The 18155-nt window shown below is 38.4% G+C and overlaps 1 protein-coding gene across 1 annotated transcript in view; it reads left to right on the forward strand.

Annotated features, from left to right (window-relative positions):
• The first annotated feature begins 4881 nt into the window (after positions 1–4881).
• Positions 4882–18155, forward strand: part of LOC121951573 (corticotropin-releasing factor receptor 2) — a 39855-nt gene continuing 26581 nt past the window's right edge. Inside the window, exons 1-2 of the mRNA XM_042497952.1 lie at positions 4882–5057; positions 5199–5318. Of these exons, the coding sequence (XP_042353886.1) occupies positions 4937–5057; positions 5199–5318 (241 nt within the window). The 5' untranslated portion in view covers positions 4882–4936. The remainder of the gene's footprint in view (positions 5058–5198; positions 5319–18155) is intronic.

The following is an 18155-nucleotide window of genomic DNA, read 5'->3' on the forward strand; positions in this document are numbered from 1 at the left end:
TGCAGACTTACCCTGTATTAGACCAGATTTGAAGAGTTCTGCTTAATTTTACATACATAGTTACAAATGCATTGTATGACAACATATCTAAATATTATTTTTGCATTAAAAACAAGATTGTTTCAACACCATAAAGCAGATATAAACAATCATAATAGCCGCATTCCTTCCTTTCTCCTTCCATCACTGAAAGCAGCTCAGAGGAACTGCTATGGGAGAATTCATTAACTTTTCGTTGTACTATTTATAGCAGGGGCAATTATAACATTGTTCATCACATGGTCAAGTCAACATTTAGATGTTGGACTTAGCTCCGGTGTGTTACAGATCTTTGAGTACGTGATCTGAAAGCACAGGGCGGTGAAATGAGATGAATTGTTACATTGGAAGCTTAGAGCAAGCTCAGAGAGAAAGCCTAACGCTGGTGAAAAGGTCATGTCTCAAATTTAACTGGTAAACAGCCAAAAAGTTTAAAGTATTGGAGCCATAATTTTGTACATTTTATGTATTGATATTTATATGGTTTTATATCTATGTATAGCTTTAACAAAAATCATATTTAGGAACTGTTTATTCTGAGCCTGAGGTGCTTTTATGCAGAAACAGACGGATATAAGGGTCTTTCAAGTTCATGTTCAAACACCAAATGTCTGGCTGTATTGACAAGCATTTATCCATTTGATCCAACGTGTTGCATCCTATGATGAAGGGTTTTAGTTTTCATGTGACATATACTGAAACCTTTTAAATCAAACAGAGTTGCAGGGAGGTGGTTGAGGTGGATGGCAGGCTGACAGTTTATGTATCCGGCTGAATCCACATTCAAGTGAACAGCGCAATTCTTTGTTAGAGAGGAGGGTCACTCAACCTTTAGCTAATTTGCAATTTTTCGGAAAAAGAGTGTTGGGAGTACTGAACTACATGCTAATTTTCATTATGGTCATAATTGTTTTCACATTCTAAAATCACAAATAGGCCGTTTATGTGAAAGGGGAAAGCAATTTATCTAATTTTCATCTTTTCTAAAGCTATTATCACTGAAGAGTTAAAAGAAAAAGAATACAGGACTGAGTGTGTGGAGTCATACCTAGTTAGGGCAGTCACACTAAATTATTTGGCTTGTATTTTAGCCTTACTGGGTGGCTTGATGGGGAACTTGTACTTAATTTTATCTGTCATCAAAGGCGACTGCCATCACCTAAAAAATCAAGTGTTTGTCTTAAACCCTTTTTACACCTTTCATGGCGATATGATACGCCGACAGACAGCACCAGCTCGTAACACGGCTGGATGGAACCTTTCATGGTGTAATGATATGCTGCTAGTCAGCTGGAAAGCAACTGATGCAGCAGTATGATCCGCAGGCAGGCAGCATCAGATGGCGGAACCTATCGTGGCCGTATGATATGCCGCTGGATGGCGTCAGGATAAAACGCTGCCAGTAACAATGTAATATAAAGCGCTGGTAGGTCAGGTGGGCGGGTGGAAGTGGTGGTGGACAGGTCCAACAGAACCCAAACTTTCACCCTGGAGCTCGGTGTTTGCTTCCTTTATGAATGTAGAGCCAGACCATGATGTTTTTTCTAAACCAAACCATGTGCTTTTGTTGACATCCCACCATTGGTTGAAGCATCCCAAAATGTCAACAAGAGATGCTGGAGGATATCCAGAGCATAATATGTAAATGCGAGCATTCACTGACAATGTGGTGAAATGTGTGACTTGGGATGAGAACCTGTTGTTTATATAAAACTGTGAGGCGGCAAAATCGTACCATTGTCTTGCCTTGAAAAGTCAATGTAAAAGGAGTTATTGAGACCCAACAGAAAAGGAGAGCTGAGACTTGTACTTTGTTTCGTAACAACAACTGATGAAATGATACAAGGGCACAGTGCTTTGCAAAAATGAAAAAAAAAAACCTTTAATAAATGGGCTTAGCTTTAATGCATTTCAACTCAAAGTCGTCATTGGGGCAAATATCTTTTGATTTGAAAAGTCAAATGATTTTTTAAAATGCTTAAAACAAATTTTATTTTTGTTTTCTGGATAACATACTTATACTTTTTGTGGTTGTGGAAATAATAGCTGTCTTAACTCAGGAACAATTGTGGAGATGGCATGATGCTGTTCTAATGTCACAAAACCACTTAGGGGGGTGGGTGAGGAGGAGGGTTGAGTGCATTACTGTAATTGTCTCAATCTGACATCAGAAACCATTGTTTGCATCCTCTCCTACCAACAATCAATGTTGAGTGTTTCAACAATGGCTAATCTTTACCAGCTACATATTACCTGCACTTCGTAAACCCTTAACTGGAGGTTAAGGATTGGGTCATTTCAAAAGTCAGTGTCAAAGACCACCTACAGTGTTTTGTCGTCAATGTACAGGATAAAAGCTTGTTGCATCAAAGTCAAGTCTTTGAGGTTTGATTTTGTATGTTAATGTCACATTCAACAGACAGCCATTCAGCTTAGGCTTTAGAAGAGTGCGTACAAGAACATCAGAAATGGTCAATTCTAATCTTTTTTTTTTCTATTTAAAACATTTAAAAAATGATTGCTTTTTGCTCTTTGGCAGCTGTGGTTAGGGTTAGGAATAGACTGTGATTATGGATAAACTATGGTCATGCTAGTTACAGTTAAGCATCTTAAACATTTAGCTGTAGGCCTAGTGTGTAGGATTTAAGGGGATATATTGGCCAAATATAATATAATATTCAGAAAATAGATGTGTTTTTATTACCTCAAAAATAAGCTGTTTATATGTACATATGGAGCAGACTTTCTTTCACAGAGTCCGTCATGTTGTTCTACAGTAGCCCAGAGGAGACAACCAAACAATGGCTCAGCATAGGACTATTCGCATTTGGCACACAGGAGAAGTTTCAGTCGGTTCCAATCTGAAACCTCAGCATTAAAGCCTACACACCAGACCTTTAAGGTTAAGGAAATATTGTGGTAACAGTTAATAATTAATAGCAGGTCTACGGTGGGATATGATACGTGAAATGAATATGCGACACCTCCATCTACCACCCTGGCATCCACACCCCTATTTCCTGCTTTGCCTCATATATGACATGCTAAGTCCTGTGTTGGCACTAAACGCACTGCAAATTGTGAAGTGTGTGCTTGTCCAATATGGTTTAATTCCAAGGCATACATGCCTCCATGGTGTGTTAATCACAATTACCTGGAAATTAGATATTTTTACTGACAGGACACAAGCATGCACGCACCCCTACACACACACACACACACAAACACACACACACACACACACACACACAAATGCACACATACACCCACACACACAGTAAGTCTAGAAGTGCTAAATCAAAGGCTAGCTTCAGACTTTAAGAGAAAAGCTTGTTGGAAAAGTCAGTCTAACTCGCAATTTGTCAAATATTGATGCATGTTCAGTGGCCTTTGACACTGAGTACCGAGGCACCCCACACAGCTTTTTTTGGCATGCCAAGCAACTGCCGTAGTACAAAGACAGATAAAGTTAGCATTAGTGGGAGGAGCAGTGTATTGGTCAAACACACTTCAAACTTTCACCTCAAAGCTGCTGTGTGTGTCCTGTGTAAAAGCAAAAGTCAACCAAGTCATTTTAATGACACTGTAATGTGCTAGTATATGTAGTATAATACACAAATCCTTAGCAAGAAACACACTTATTATCAGCCTAACCATGGTGGTGCTTTGCTAAACCTAACCACTGCCTTTTGTCAATGAAAGACAGTAAACTAAAACACTTTTTTTTTGCTTTTTTTTCAACAATTGTTTTAAGTTTATTTTGAAAAGAGTTTGCACGCATGTAGCAGAAACTGTACATTTTATGTGAAAATGGAAGTTTACTTAAAAAGACACAATGCATGTATCCTGAATTGACTGAAGGAGAAGAGTGCCATAGTTTGATGCTAAGGGCCAGCAACCAAACACTGCTTTGCGAGGAGGTGGGAGTGAGAATGTGTCATGAAGGAAAAAATGGGGAGGTTTACATTGGCTCAAGACATTAAGTGTAGAAAATTGTAAAGAAAACCAAACAAACTAAAAAAACAAATGTGCATTTCAAGAATAAGGCAAATAGTCATATTAGAATAAAAAGCAATAACTGCCCCAGGGTAGACCTTTAATATTTTTTACCCTGATGAAGACTGTCTTAAGTTGAAAAGCGTTGGTCTATCCATGTGTGAATAAAGAATTTTTTTCACCATAATCAGAGTGCCTCAGCTGCCTTTCTGGACTACCAGCCAACACCTCTACACTGAGCTGGGACAATAATGGTTTTTTATTCATTCAAGAATGCGTTATGTTGGATTAAAGGTAAAAAGCAATTGTATATGATTCAGCACTTGCAGATACATATCCCATAATAAGGGTTGACTTCACTGACATTTTTATTGTGTTGCATCTGACTCAAGATGTGATAACAAATGTATTCATCTATGTATGTCAAAGGCATAGGCAAAGTGGCCATTATTCCTTTTTTGCACTGTGCACATGATCTGCCTGCTTTTTCATATCTTCAGTACACATTCAGAATAGATCTACAGGCATCAACAGGTATGGGTTATGTACATTTTTATTCTATGGCTCACTCACTCTCCCATCTGAAATCAACGTCTTTTCCCCCCATAAATAAACAGGACGGGCGGTTGGCAGGTGTGATATGTCATAATGACCATGCCCATGATCTGTCTAGTCCGGTGTGTAGGCTGTCTTTCACGGGGCTGCTACAGCACGTGGATGGAGGAGCGAGTGCGCGGCTGTGATTGGCCAGGCACGCGGTTCCCAGCGGGAGCACTAGGCTCCCTACTTGTCATTACTGTTGCTCCGATTCACAAGCCCATGAACACCGCTGGGCGCACTGTGACCATCTCTCCTCGGACTTGGAATTAATCTTACATTTTTTAAAGCGGCGGCTCGCACCATGGAAGCCACTATTTATCAGATCATACTTGGGGAGCTCGGGGACCTAAATTGTAGTTTGATAGATGCTTTTCAAGACACTTTTTTGGAAAACGCTTCATTGTCATTGCTGAGCGCTGATGGTAAGATGGAATTGCTTCTTTTTTTGTTGTTCAATATTGAGAGATGTTGCGGCTTGGATAACGGAAACTGTAAGCGTCCGCGTTTCTTTTTTTTTCTTTTTTTTTTTGTTGTTGTTGTACTTTATTTTTTGCCTCCTAAAGGTTTATATTGCAATGCCACAACCGATGAGATTGGAACCTGCTGGCCGCGGAGCAGCACCGGGAGGATTGTGGAGAGACCCTGTCCTGAGTACATCAACGGGGTGAAGTACAACACCACCAGTAAGATATTTAGCTGTTGCAAAAGTTGTTCTCTAAATTTATTTGGATTAAATTATTTTTGCACGTGCAAGAGAAAAAAATACACACTGTACCCATCTGGCTTTAAAAGTAAAACTAAAATATCATTCTTAGTAAAAAAAAAAAAAAAATGCAATCTCTGCTTCCTAATTATAAGCATACACTCAGCAAACACAGAATAATGTGCAATGTAGATGCTTTTTCACGCTGAATAGCTGTGTTGAATCCCCTTCTGCTCTGATGTGGAGCAGTGATGACAGTGAATCTCAATGATCATTACACCTCATGTCACTGCAACAGCTGCATCAGAATGAGCCAGTGTGCTGCTTAGGCAAAGGACACAACTCTCCACAAAATCACTTGAAAAGTCAATGAAATGTGTTGTGATAATGTGCCTGGTCAAACTTGGACAATACGGAGATGTTTGTAGTGCAATTATGGTAGCATTTTAAAGAGGAGAAAAAATGTAAAAACCCTCGAGATGCACTGGAAAGATTTAAGATTACTTTAATATGGTCCTACAGTGAAGTTTGTCTTGGACATCTGAAACATACTCTGTAAGTGCATTGCAAGTGCAGACATTAAGTACACTAAGGAAACGCTGCCCCCCCATTTTACACCCTCCTTTTATCCTGAGTTTCATTGACAAAATGATGAAAGAGTTTTCATGCTTATTCAGGAATTTCATCTTGTATTTGATTATAATTCTAACCATATAGTGTATATCTGATGGGAGCAGTTGGTATTTTGAATACAGGACATGGGAGGAGTCTGTGATATTTTTTTTAAGCCTTATCTATGGTTTTTTCATAGTGCAGTGGTTCCCAATTGGTCCAGTAATGGGAACCAGATTTATCCATAGTCATTACTCAAAGTTCACATATTATACATTTCGGTTTTATTTCACATGTTAACAACATGTTGGCTAAGACACAAAAAATAAAACATTGAATTCACAGTACTTCAAAATAAAGGGTGTTTTATACAAATTTGACATATTCACGAGTCACTTGCGGTCCATTAAGAAAGAACCTGCAACCCACCAGTTGGGAACCACTGTCGTAGAGCATCTGGGCAAGAGGCTGCTCTCTTACAATTACTATGTGGAGTAGTTTGTTTGTAATTTTAACTTATCTGATAAATGATAAAACTAAGCTATAATTCCGTAATATAATGTCTTCCACAGCATGATCGAATCAATCATCTAATTGTGTGCAGCCCCAATGAATCAATTATGCCGTCAAATCACCTTTTAATAGCATTAAATAACTTATTTAGACTAAATTTATCAGGGAAATGAACTCTTGAACCACCATCAAGGTGATAAGAACTACCTAAAATGACAAAAACCATCTTTGGGAAAAAATGCATTTGTACTTTGAGTTTTTAGTTTGGCCCGCCTCCTAACATGGGGGAGGCAGGCTTATGACTTATACTGCAGCCAGCCAACAGGGCGCGATTGAGATGTTTTGGCTTCACTTTTGGAGAGCTGTTATTGCGTCAATCTTTATATAGTCTACAGTCTGACCCCAAACACTCTGAGTCTGCACAAAAAGTATGGGAGAGTCTAGGAAATAGGACTTTGCAATACTGGTCAACAATCAGAGACGGAAATGAGAATTTCATCATAATGGAGGTAATCCATCTCAGGCAGTATTGGACAACAGTTTTACCAGAATGCATTGCAGTCTGTTAGTCTGTAACAGGATTGTCAGCTGGGCAGCCCCATTTTCTGGCCACTTATTCTGGTACAGAGTTCATCAGGTATCTGCCAGTCACATATGTTTTGCTGAATCTCAGGCTGAATTTATGGCATTGCAACTTCACATAATCACACTTGTCAATCAGTGTATTCGTTATGACTGTGACCTGATGAATATCCAACTGTTGTTTATTCAAATAAATGCGTGGGTTAGAGTCAGTGTGCAGCATTTTTTTTCTTTTTCTTTTTTTTTAATTTTAATTAGCTTCACTCCAACATCAAATTTTGACACCAAGTTGCAGCCAAAGTCACTGCCGCTATCTGTAGTTGTCACAGTAATAATTTTTATCTTGCTGTTTTATTCTGACAATAAGCTGAAGGGATGGTTTTTATCTGCTGGCTCGAAACACTGAGTAATTCCAAACCCAATCTGTACCAGCCAACAGTCTGACCAAGTGCTGAGAACAGCACATCACAACGCTCCACCACACCAACAGTGTCGCGTTATGTAACTCGTGTATTAATCATAAGGCTGATGAAGTTTGTTGACACACTCAGATTTACAGCATTAATTTCAGAAAACAACATCAGAAAATGCCTCCTTCAATGAATGCACTGAGCATGAAGGTTCAGGGTGACAGAGTGAGTGTCCGAGGCTGGATTTTTCATTTAAGATGGCTGTTATCTCTGTAATCGGCTCAGGTGCAGTGTCATTTACCCACTAACCCCCCCAACACAGACACTCTCACACACACACCTTGTTGTGTGCTTACTGCATTGATTCACCCTTTGCTCTGCCTGGTGCTCATTATTAGTCGGGCATGCCTGGTGGTTTGATGCACTGTGTGTGAAAAGCGCAGTCATTTGCCATGACAACATGCACCCTCTGAATGTATCCCTCCATTCGCCGACACCTTTGTGGATCGATGTCAATTTTTTGACATGTTGAGGATTAGATATTGAAGTGAGATGGCAGAGACTGAATATTTTTGAAAAAATGATCTTCCTATCAAACAATATGCTTGTCAGATGGAGTTTAATGGCACTTTTTGTTTGCTAGAGGTGATGATATAATTGCACTACGCTCTTGTTGCCACTTGCTGTTTTTAAACAGATAAAATGGGAGAGAATGAGTGCAAGAATGAAATGAAAATTAAGTCACATTGTTGAACATATTGCAGCTCTCACATGGGTACAGTAATCGTTATTTAAAGTGTTGACTTACCTTCACCTCAGATTGGACTGTGAAAAAATTCATTTATTTTGCTTGTTCGCTAGAGCTCTCAGTGTGGTTGCATACAAAGCAGGTAAGAATATGAGATGGTTTTACAATTTGTCATTTTGCAGTTACACAGTATTTACTAAAAGCTTCTTTCACACACTGACTGCAATGTATTGGGATTTTCTGTTGTCCTGCTGTAGCAGAAGGTAATAGACTTTTGCATTGTGTGGAATTTTCAGAGCCACTGAGGCAGACTGGATCAGCTTATCTGTCTGTGATCGACTGTCACTTTTTAAAAAACACAGAAATCACTAACAGGCAGATGAGAGTTTGTTGTGTGGAGCTCTTTAGTGAAGTTTTGATCATGTGAGAGTGTTACAGTCTCTGTAGATTGTTGCAGTGATGCATACAAGTATGTAGTGTTTAGGGAGGTTGATGGGAATGCAGTGTGATGTGTGAAAAACATTGCATACTTAGCCTTAGCATGTACTTACATAAATAAAAAGGGTTTAATCTGGCCAAGTCTGTGGTACTTAAAGTAGTCATCTAGGGCAGAGATGATGTTTGACATTTTGGGAAATATTTTTATTCACTTAGCTTAGTAATGAAGTGTGCATGTTGAATGATACATAGCCTATAGCTTTGTTTCATTTGCTATGCCTGTGTCACATAAGATCATGTTCTATTACATCTCTATGCACTGTGAAACTCTGCTGGCCACCAGTAAATCTCCACGTGCACATCCAACGTAGTCGGCAGTAGAAAATATTAGCATTTTGTGTTTCTGCAAACCACAAATACATTACATTTGCATGTTTTATGTGTGTCACATCAACATTTCTAATGTGATGTAATGTATAAGATTACTTCCAGTCGTCTGGAGGTGGAGAGGGTGATGGATGGGGTGTCGCCTATGAGATGCTTGAGTGGCAGACCAGACCACTGTTCCATTAAATAATAAAAATGGATGTATTTGTTAAGTCATTGCTGTGTTTTCAGCTGCCTTTTTTTGCTCCAAATGGGGGTGTTTTGAAGCAACCCTTCGATAAGGAAAGTGCCATGAAAAGCGGTTGCTTTTTCAGTGACATTGCCGGGACTGTGTCCCTCGAACGGGGGTTTAAGCTAAAACACAATTATTTCCAAACTATAACCAAATGTTTGTTGTACCTAAACCTAACCAAATGTTAACCACACTGTTGTTGAGATGTAAAGGTTCAACGTAGCCGCTACATAAAGTAGCCATAGTTTCAGAGATGTATAAGCTCTTATGCTGGTTGGAACATCACCAAGTCAAACTACTCCCATTAGTGATAATGTATTTATTTTCACTCTAGTTTCAGTTGAATCAGTGGTTCTAAACCAGGGGTCTGGGGACCCCCAGGGGTCCTTGAGGGAGTTCTAGGGAGTCCCCAGAAAAATGAGGCATAGTTTTCTTTCACTATTTAATACATCTAAGCCTAATGAAGCATGAGTCACGAGGACCCACGCTCAATGTTAGTATACGGAGACAGATGGAGCCTTCTGTACAGCCTTATTCCATAGTTGTACACATTTGCTGAAAGCTTATAGATACGGATGAAACGGAGCAGTACCACAGGAGATTGTGGGGTCAGTGGAGCATTTTTCAAGTGAAATACAACCATAGAAGTAAAGGAGGGCATTAAAAAATGCTTAATGGAACAATAATACGGTGAAAAGAATTCTACATCTACATGTTGCAATGTATTTAATGGCCTCATAGCTCATTGCCGTCAACAACGCTGCCTCAATTAAAAGGTTCATTATTACGACCTACTCCACTGTCGCCTCATTTGTTGATGTCAGAAATTTTTGACTCCGCCGTCTAGTGCCATCTATTGGCTGTATCTGTGCCATCATTAAAAAAAATGCAAAAAAGGGCAGTAAATGTTTAAGATGGATATATCTGTCTTGTATGTAAAGGGAGTATGAGCCTTAAGATCAACTATTCGGGTTTTACTTTCTTTATGGTTATCTCCGCAGTTGTAGTTATTTGTAATAACTGGTCTCATTCATAAATAACAACCAACATATATTCAGATGTAGGTTTCTTGAGCAAAATTTTATCAAATTGGGGTCAGAGACTTAATTTCTATCATTTCGAGGTCCTTGATGCAAAAATTGTTGAGAACCAATGAGTTAAATAATGCCATTTTTTGAGTTACGGACAAAACACAATGGAAATAAAATTAACTAGATTCTATTGATTATTCATTAATTGTTGAATTTTAAAGACATCCAGTCTGTATTAGGGTGAATGTATTAGTGGAACAGAAAGGAAGCCTTTACAAAACTCTTAATAGTATAATTAATTCATCAGTCACAAGATGCTGCATGTTTTTACAACAAAGTGACACAGGACCTGAGACAGAGGCGTGTGTCTTCATTCTGCAGGGTCACATTAGCAGAGCCCATTTTCAGCCGCAGATGTATAAAAATTTAAAATCACAAAATAGGTCAGACTAAGAATAGAAGTAGGCCCTAACATCACATGAGCAGGTGTTAATTAAAACGCTGCAGAGTCTGAAATAAGAAAATTCATTTGATTTGAAGCTACAGAACACTGTTTTACAAACTGAAGCCTAACTTTGTGTTTTTGCATCTCTTACTTTGGCCACATATAGTATCGGACCCAAGAGACTAACAATACATTATCTTCCATTTGCCTCCTTCGGATGTCTCAGACCTAAACATTTAATGCTATAGGCCTGCATATTTGAAAAGCATGACCCAGAGTGGGCCACTGTGATATTTTAAGACAAACCCCTGTGCTTTGTGTTTCCAGTTGTTGAACACCGGAGGATATAAATGCTGTACCTTGTAGTTTTTTTGTAGTATTTTAAAATGAAGAGCTGACTAAGTTTAATGTCAGCAAAATGTTGCAATTCTCTTACAAAAAATCTGAGGTCTCACAGACTTTACAGGCCTGTTCAGGTGAGGTGCTGTAAATTCCTTTCTGTTTCGTCAAGCATACATTAATATTAATATCTGTGCAGAGTGGCTTAAGAGGTTTATGCATTTTTAAACCTTCCTGTGTCCTTTTTTTTTTGGTGATTTTATTCAGTTCCCTGGTTTACATGAAATGCACATCACCACAGTTGAGGCAGATGTGGTTTAAGGTCATTCATTGTCTCTGCTTTGTCACTGCTATGTGACGTGCCTTCTGTCAAGCCTCAGGCACAGCATGATGTTCACAACAGTATAGATGAACGATATCATCACCGATGTGTCAGTTTTTCAAAGTCATGGCGTTATCTCAGTGACCTGTGTGCTCTCTTTGTTCAGTGTAACTGTGATTATTCAGCAAATCACATTTCTTCTTTGGTAAACTCACTTCATCCTTGTGTGTCCCCAATCATTGTCACGGGAGACATCCTGTCAGCACACAGTGTACTTTCAACATCGCTCAAAGTCAAAATCGCCGCTTCTACATTAGAACTTTATTGATTCTCTTATCGGGATTAATAAAGTCTGAGACACATTGGCGCCGTGGTGTATCAGGTACAGAGAGTGAGAGGGAGAGGCTGCAGGCTCGCATGTTGGGGATACAGCTTGGTGCTTTATTTGAGATTAGAGGTGAGTCTGTGGAACATTACCTTGTCTCTTGGAGGCAAACATGAAACTGAAATAGAGCTGTGAGTAAACGGAGCCCTGCGTCATCACTAAACATAAAAATTGGAAGCTATTTTTGAAGTTCACAGGGATGCTCTCTTTAGTGTTTTTTTTTTTTCATTATGTGTGGAGAAAGCACCAAACATCTGCATAAAACAACCATATTTTCCCTTAGTAAACATATTAATTGCAATCATTAAGAGGCTTAAGGATGAAATCTCTTATCAAAATTGTTCAAAAGCTACTTATGACACTGGAGGACAGAGCCGTGGCCACAAATCTATTAAAAGTTGCAGAGCATGTAGTGTGAATCACTGGGAGGTTTGGTTGTGTATATGGGTTGAAACTGATAACATTTGACTTATACCAGTGATATTATCAATGCTGCTCATAGATCTCATTCCATTGATTTCCTTATTGATTCCTGATCAATTTTCTGTGTGTAAAAAAAGGAAGATTATTAAAAAATAAGAGATTTACCCTTGGTAATGGATGTGCTGCTCAGAATTAAGAAGTTGAGGATATTTACTTAAGCAGTGTAAAATAATTCCTTATGCTTGTCAAATGGCTACTCAATGTCCATCAGCATAATCTAATGACTCACTGTTTACCATTTAACTGAGTCTAAATGGATGCAATAATGTTTTGCATCTTCTTATGTGTGAGCTTTCATGTCCCCAGCATTAAATTGTTCAGGATAAAACCCACCTGCATATACAAAGTGCACATTCAAAATTGGATTTGTTGCTTTCAGATTTCCCAACCAGAGAACCTCTTATTTTATTCGTTTGATGCAAGTGACCTCTTGTGTGCAGTTTCTTATGCAGAAATTGATGCCATTTTTCCTTCCAGTGATGCACCAAAATCCTCTGTGAAGTAGCTTTCCTGCAGTGAATGTATCCCCTTGAAACCTTTGATCCACTCTCCACGGTGAGAATCGTTAAGAGGTTAGTCAGTCAGCAAATTCAGGTCAGCATGTGTGTAGCAGACATTTCATTGGCCATTGCACACCAAGAGCCCCAGGAGGTCAAATCAGCACCAGGATCCCCAGGCTGCACACACCACTGGCTCAGTATCCACACATACACTTCAGTGCAAGACCTGGATGGGCACTTTTAACCTACTGAGCAATGTATACATCAGTGGTTTTTATCGATGAGAACTATTGGCTTTTAATTTTTAGTTTTGTCTTTAAGTGTCATTTAACCCTTCGAAATCTTGGTTGATAACAGTTTTACTGTGCTGCATTCAGACACATTTTACAACCTTTTTGTCCCTTTGAAAGCTGAACAAATTGGTTTGATTTATTGTGAAACATGAAAAAATGCAAAGACCAACTTGGCAAGAAATGTGACACAAATTGCAAGGATTCAGGAAAAGGTGACAAGAACATTATCCAAAAAATTGTTATAACAAAGAGGGGGTGGTTATTTGAAAGTTATCCAAAAAATTGGGAAGAATGTCCAGAAAACTATATTCATAATAATTTCAGAATTAATATTATCTACATAAAATAGTATTTTTTAATTCACTTATATATATATATATATATATGTATTTTACTTCTTTTGTTGTAACTTTTGTGTAATTGTAACTTTTTTACTTTTTTTTTAAATTTTTGGGCCAGTCTTGTTAAGTTTCGCAATGGCGTCTCCCCATATTTATTTTGAAAGAAATCAAACCAATTTGCTCAGGTTAAGTAGGGTTGATAGCAGCTGCAAAAGGCATATTAATCAACTCCCAGTCTTATTGTAACACTTTCTTCCTCTTGCAAAAAAGGATTATACAATATATTCTTCATTATTGATCAATGGGTATTTTGTGGTATTTTACAAATGATTACTGGAATCGATACACACCTTCCATTTGTTTCTGAGATCACAAAATCGCCAAAGGGGCTTTTTCACACACAAAAATTTAAAGGATGGAACAGCTTGGTTGTAAAAAGAGCCTAATATCTCAGCACCCACTAACAGAGGTAGCATCAGTCTCAGTGGTATCGATCAACAACACTTTTAAATCCTTGCAGTACTGAAGCCACTCTTTTTCTATCCCTCTTCTGCAGATGCTTTGCCCTCTAATTTGTGACAGTCGCTGCTGCTCTCATTGTCAGACAGTTTTAAAATGTGCTTTTGTATCTTATATCATATTCATAGTTACTTGTGTTTTCAAATATCTCTTTCATGCCTCTCCATGAAGCTCGTTGTTGGTTTTGCATTTGACCTTGTTGCCTGAAATTAGGCGTTCTCTTTAGGTATAAAGTTAGGGAAGAGAGGTTTCCTTTGCCCAACACAACAGTTTTAGTTAATTACAATTTAAGTTAATAATTGGTTGCAGACTTTAACTGCAGAATGGACACTATGTCTATTCTATGTAAATGACACCTCTGATTCATTTACAACAAATCTGTATTAACATACTAATATATTACATTTGTTTTCTATATCTGCACCTGGCAACAAGCACAAATGGTTTCACAGCTGACGTGAAAATTATTCCTGACTTCGAAAAGTTTTAAACTGCATCTTGCGGTCTTTTCAGCGATTGCAGTTTTATGGATGCCTTTTGGCAAGTCAAAGTGCTTCTTCATGGTTAGTTAAAGATTATGGTCCAGGTTTGTTTTAAAAGGTTGACTTGACCGAAAGCACCTGCTTGCCAGAAGAAAATGTTTGTATTGTATGTTTCTGCAAACCTCAGACACATTTGAACATTTCATATGTGTTATATCAATGTTTCTAAAGTGACATAACCTACAGTATGAGATTTGTCATTGTGAGGGAGAGAGGATGGTAGATGGTGTGTCACCTAGGCAAGACAGCTGTCAAGCTGCAGACAGACGGACACAGTTCAAGACCAACCAACAACAACACAGGTTGTATTGTAGCTTGTCATTGTTGTGCTTCTAGCTTCAATCTTGGGTGTTTTGTAGCTACTCTTCTGTGTTTTTCCATTGGCTTTTTATAGCTCCAAATGTCTGTGTTGTTAGCGATCCATTGGTGGGAATTTTGTCACAAAAAGCAATTGTTTTTTACAGTGACATTGCTGTGTTTTTTGCAATAATATTTCCCCCCTAAAAAGTGTTGAATTACATAATTTCGACTATTATTATATAAAAGTGCACTGGACCGACACAAATGATTTTAATGATACTGGCCAGACCTCAAATTGTTTGTTATTGCAGTGACCTGCAATAAATGATGTGGATAAAATACTTACAAAATGTGACAGCATGCGCATGCTTTTTGGTGTGTAATGTGGAATAATATGGCCTCATCATCCAGACATGCTATCCTCAATGTTTGGCTTGTTAGCTTCCCTCAGGGACACAGACTTTTAGCACACATCCTTTTGCTCATTTTCTCTCTCCAACTAACTTCAGTGCTGCTGTGAGGTCTGACAGGAAACACACTGGCAAGCGGTTGAATCTATGAACTACAATTGTAGTTGTTCCTAATGTGTCATGAGGGCGTGAAGAGAAGCAGGAAAGCTTAAGAGACACAGCTGTGAGTGGAAGTCTACCCAGTGCATCCTCCTCAGGCTCTGTTTGCCTGTCTGCTTCAGTGGTTATCACTCATGGCACAAGGCTTATTTCTGAGAGAGACTCAGTGTTCCCTGCCAAACAAGAGGAAATAGACTGACAGTTACCCAAACTCCAATGCAATTGCTCATGGTGATGCTTGAAGTGCAGGGAGGCTATTAGTAATACTTTTATCCAGACTTTTAGTTCTTTGTCCAAAATGATCAAATTGGATGTTGAAATAATAATCAGATGTTGAAGGGCATTAACAGGATTTTGATATCTGATGAATTGCTTTAAGCCAATTTCCCATTTAGCTTGCACAGTGATTGAAGAATCAGGGCTGGACATTGTCAGCAGTTTCTATTTCACATATCTTCAACACAACAGGAGAATTTCTGTGTCAAAAGCATTCATCTTCACTGGAAATACTCCATTTGGTTTAGGCAAGGGGTGAAACCTGGGTAAAGCATGCAATAGGCAGGGTATGACGTGGACTACACCGGGGTCTGATAGCGGCCTTGCAATTTTGTCCTAAACAACATAAGCCCTTTTTACAAAAAGATCATGCTATTGGGCTGCTTGAAAGTCCCTTTGCCTCTTTTTATGCTACCTTTGCATTTTTACACACATCCAAACAGCGGCAGCATCATGCTACTTCATTGTGTGATTTTAGATAGTATGCCAGCATCGTGGAAGCAAAGGAGTGTGACATTTAACACAGCAGCCACTACCTCTTGGGTGACATGTAAGATATGTGTCAGCAGCGCTTTCGATCGATCATCAACAATGGCATAACATGGCAATAACAATAATTTATCGTCTCTGTTATATGACGCCTGATCTTGTCCTCTGCTCAGAGATTAAGGAGCTACTGAATCTTATTGTTTTCCAAGTTTATGAACATTTATGGCTGCTGTACTTTGTCTTTGAGTTAGCTGCTAACTGCTGCCAGCTGCTGTTTAAATCTCCTGCAATGGTTCGCATGCATAACACCCTGTCAAAACGTCACACTGACGTCACAGACCGCGAGAACAGAGCAATTTTCCCGTCTTGGACAAGCTGTATAAAAGGGACTGGAGTCTTTTACCATTTCTGAAATTTGTCTGACATTTTCAGCTTGAGCACTCACCACGAGAGGTTTCTGATTCTTGTCATCTCTCCATTTAGACATTTTAGTCGGTGTCTTTGTGTAAAAGACCTGTCTTCTTCACCCTTAGTTTTTTCTTCCAGTTTTGCATGAGTCTATTCAGACACATCATCATCAATATGTCCACTTGCTATTTGTGGACTTTCAGGACATTTACCTGCATTATTCACACATGGGCTCAATCTTACATTACATAGATTTTGTACTAGGGAGCTGACAGGGTTATGTCACTTTAATGGCCAAACAAACTGATTCTGACATGTTTCTTCTCACAGTAAGCTCCTTTGGGTAATGTCTAGATAATTTCAGGTTTGAAGTGCATGTGTAAAAGAGGCTTTAGTGATCTAGCTGCTGTACATGGCTTTATGCCAGTCCTCCTGACTGAAATATTTCAGCATCTATTAAATAAATGACAAGGTACAGATATTCATGGTGCCAAGAATTTAGTGACCCGTGGCTTTTTCTTCATGTACATTCATGTACCCCTAGGGATTTATTGTATAAACTTTTGTAATCATCATTAGAAAGTTTTAATTCCTGCAAAACAAATGGCATCCCATCCACCTCAGGTGTATTTTGTGTTTAGTGCTAAAAGCAACCAAGCAAGACTATTAATGTAACAAATATAACATTTTAATCCAGGTGGAAACACACTGTGCTGCACAAGGTTCGAGGTACATGTTGCAGGCAAAAAAAGCCATCAACTGACCATAAAAGCAAATCAAATCCGTTAAAAAAAACCCAACAAAAAATGTATAAACAATTAACAATAAACAATGTATAAACAATAAACAATTAAGATGGAGAATAAACCAATAAAAGATACAAAAATGCATGAATCCCAAAAGATAAAAGGAAAGTTACAATTAAATTAAATACTAATACAGAAGTAGACCAGTAAAAGAAGATAATACATATGAATTAAAATGAATAAAAGACTAAGATAAATTTACAAATAACAGATGACACGAGAGTCAAACAAAAAAAAGACCAAATAATAGATTAAACCTTAAAGTTAAAACCATTAAAATAAAATAAAATAAATCAGTAGTTAAAATAGTTGCATATTCTATATGCTCTTGTTTCAGAAAATAAATCCACAACTTCTGGGCCCAGCTTGTCAGAATATTTGCTGGTTTTTGATGTTTCGGGTGGATACAGTATGCCAGCTTGAGCTTTGTGAAAATTGTTTACTGCAGCTACTGAAATGTAAATACCATTCTGATAGGAACCAACACTAATACAGGGTTTTGTTTTTTGTCACCTTAAACTGTTGCTTCCGGGGCGCTTGACAGTGTGCGACCCGAAGCAGTCTACCTGCACCTGAATCTGAATCTAAACTTTTATAATGAAATCTAAATAATAACATGAATAAAGATCTCGACCTTGAACTGTGCATCATGCCTCTGACATGTTGTCCAGTTGCTGTCATAAACTTAATTTTATGCAGCAACCTCCACAAGCTTTAAAATCAGCATATTTGAAAAACATTTTTTTTTTAACTTGGAGGAATAATAACAGCTGTATACCCCCTCTTTCTCTTTGTTTCTCTCTCTCTTCGCGTGTGTCCAGCAGTTCCAGCCGACTGATTCAGAAAC

Source organism: Plectropomus leopardus, chromosome 12 (genome assembly GCF_008729295.1).
Source record: "Plectropomus leopardus isolate mb chromosome 12, YSFRI_Pleo_2.0, whole genome shotgun sequence".
Taxonomy (NCBI): domain Eukaryota; kingdom Metazoa; phylum Chordata; class Actinopteri; order Perciformes; family Serranidae; genus Plectropomus; species Plectropomus leopardus.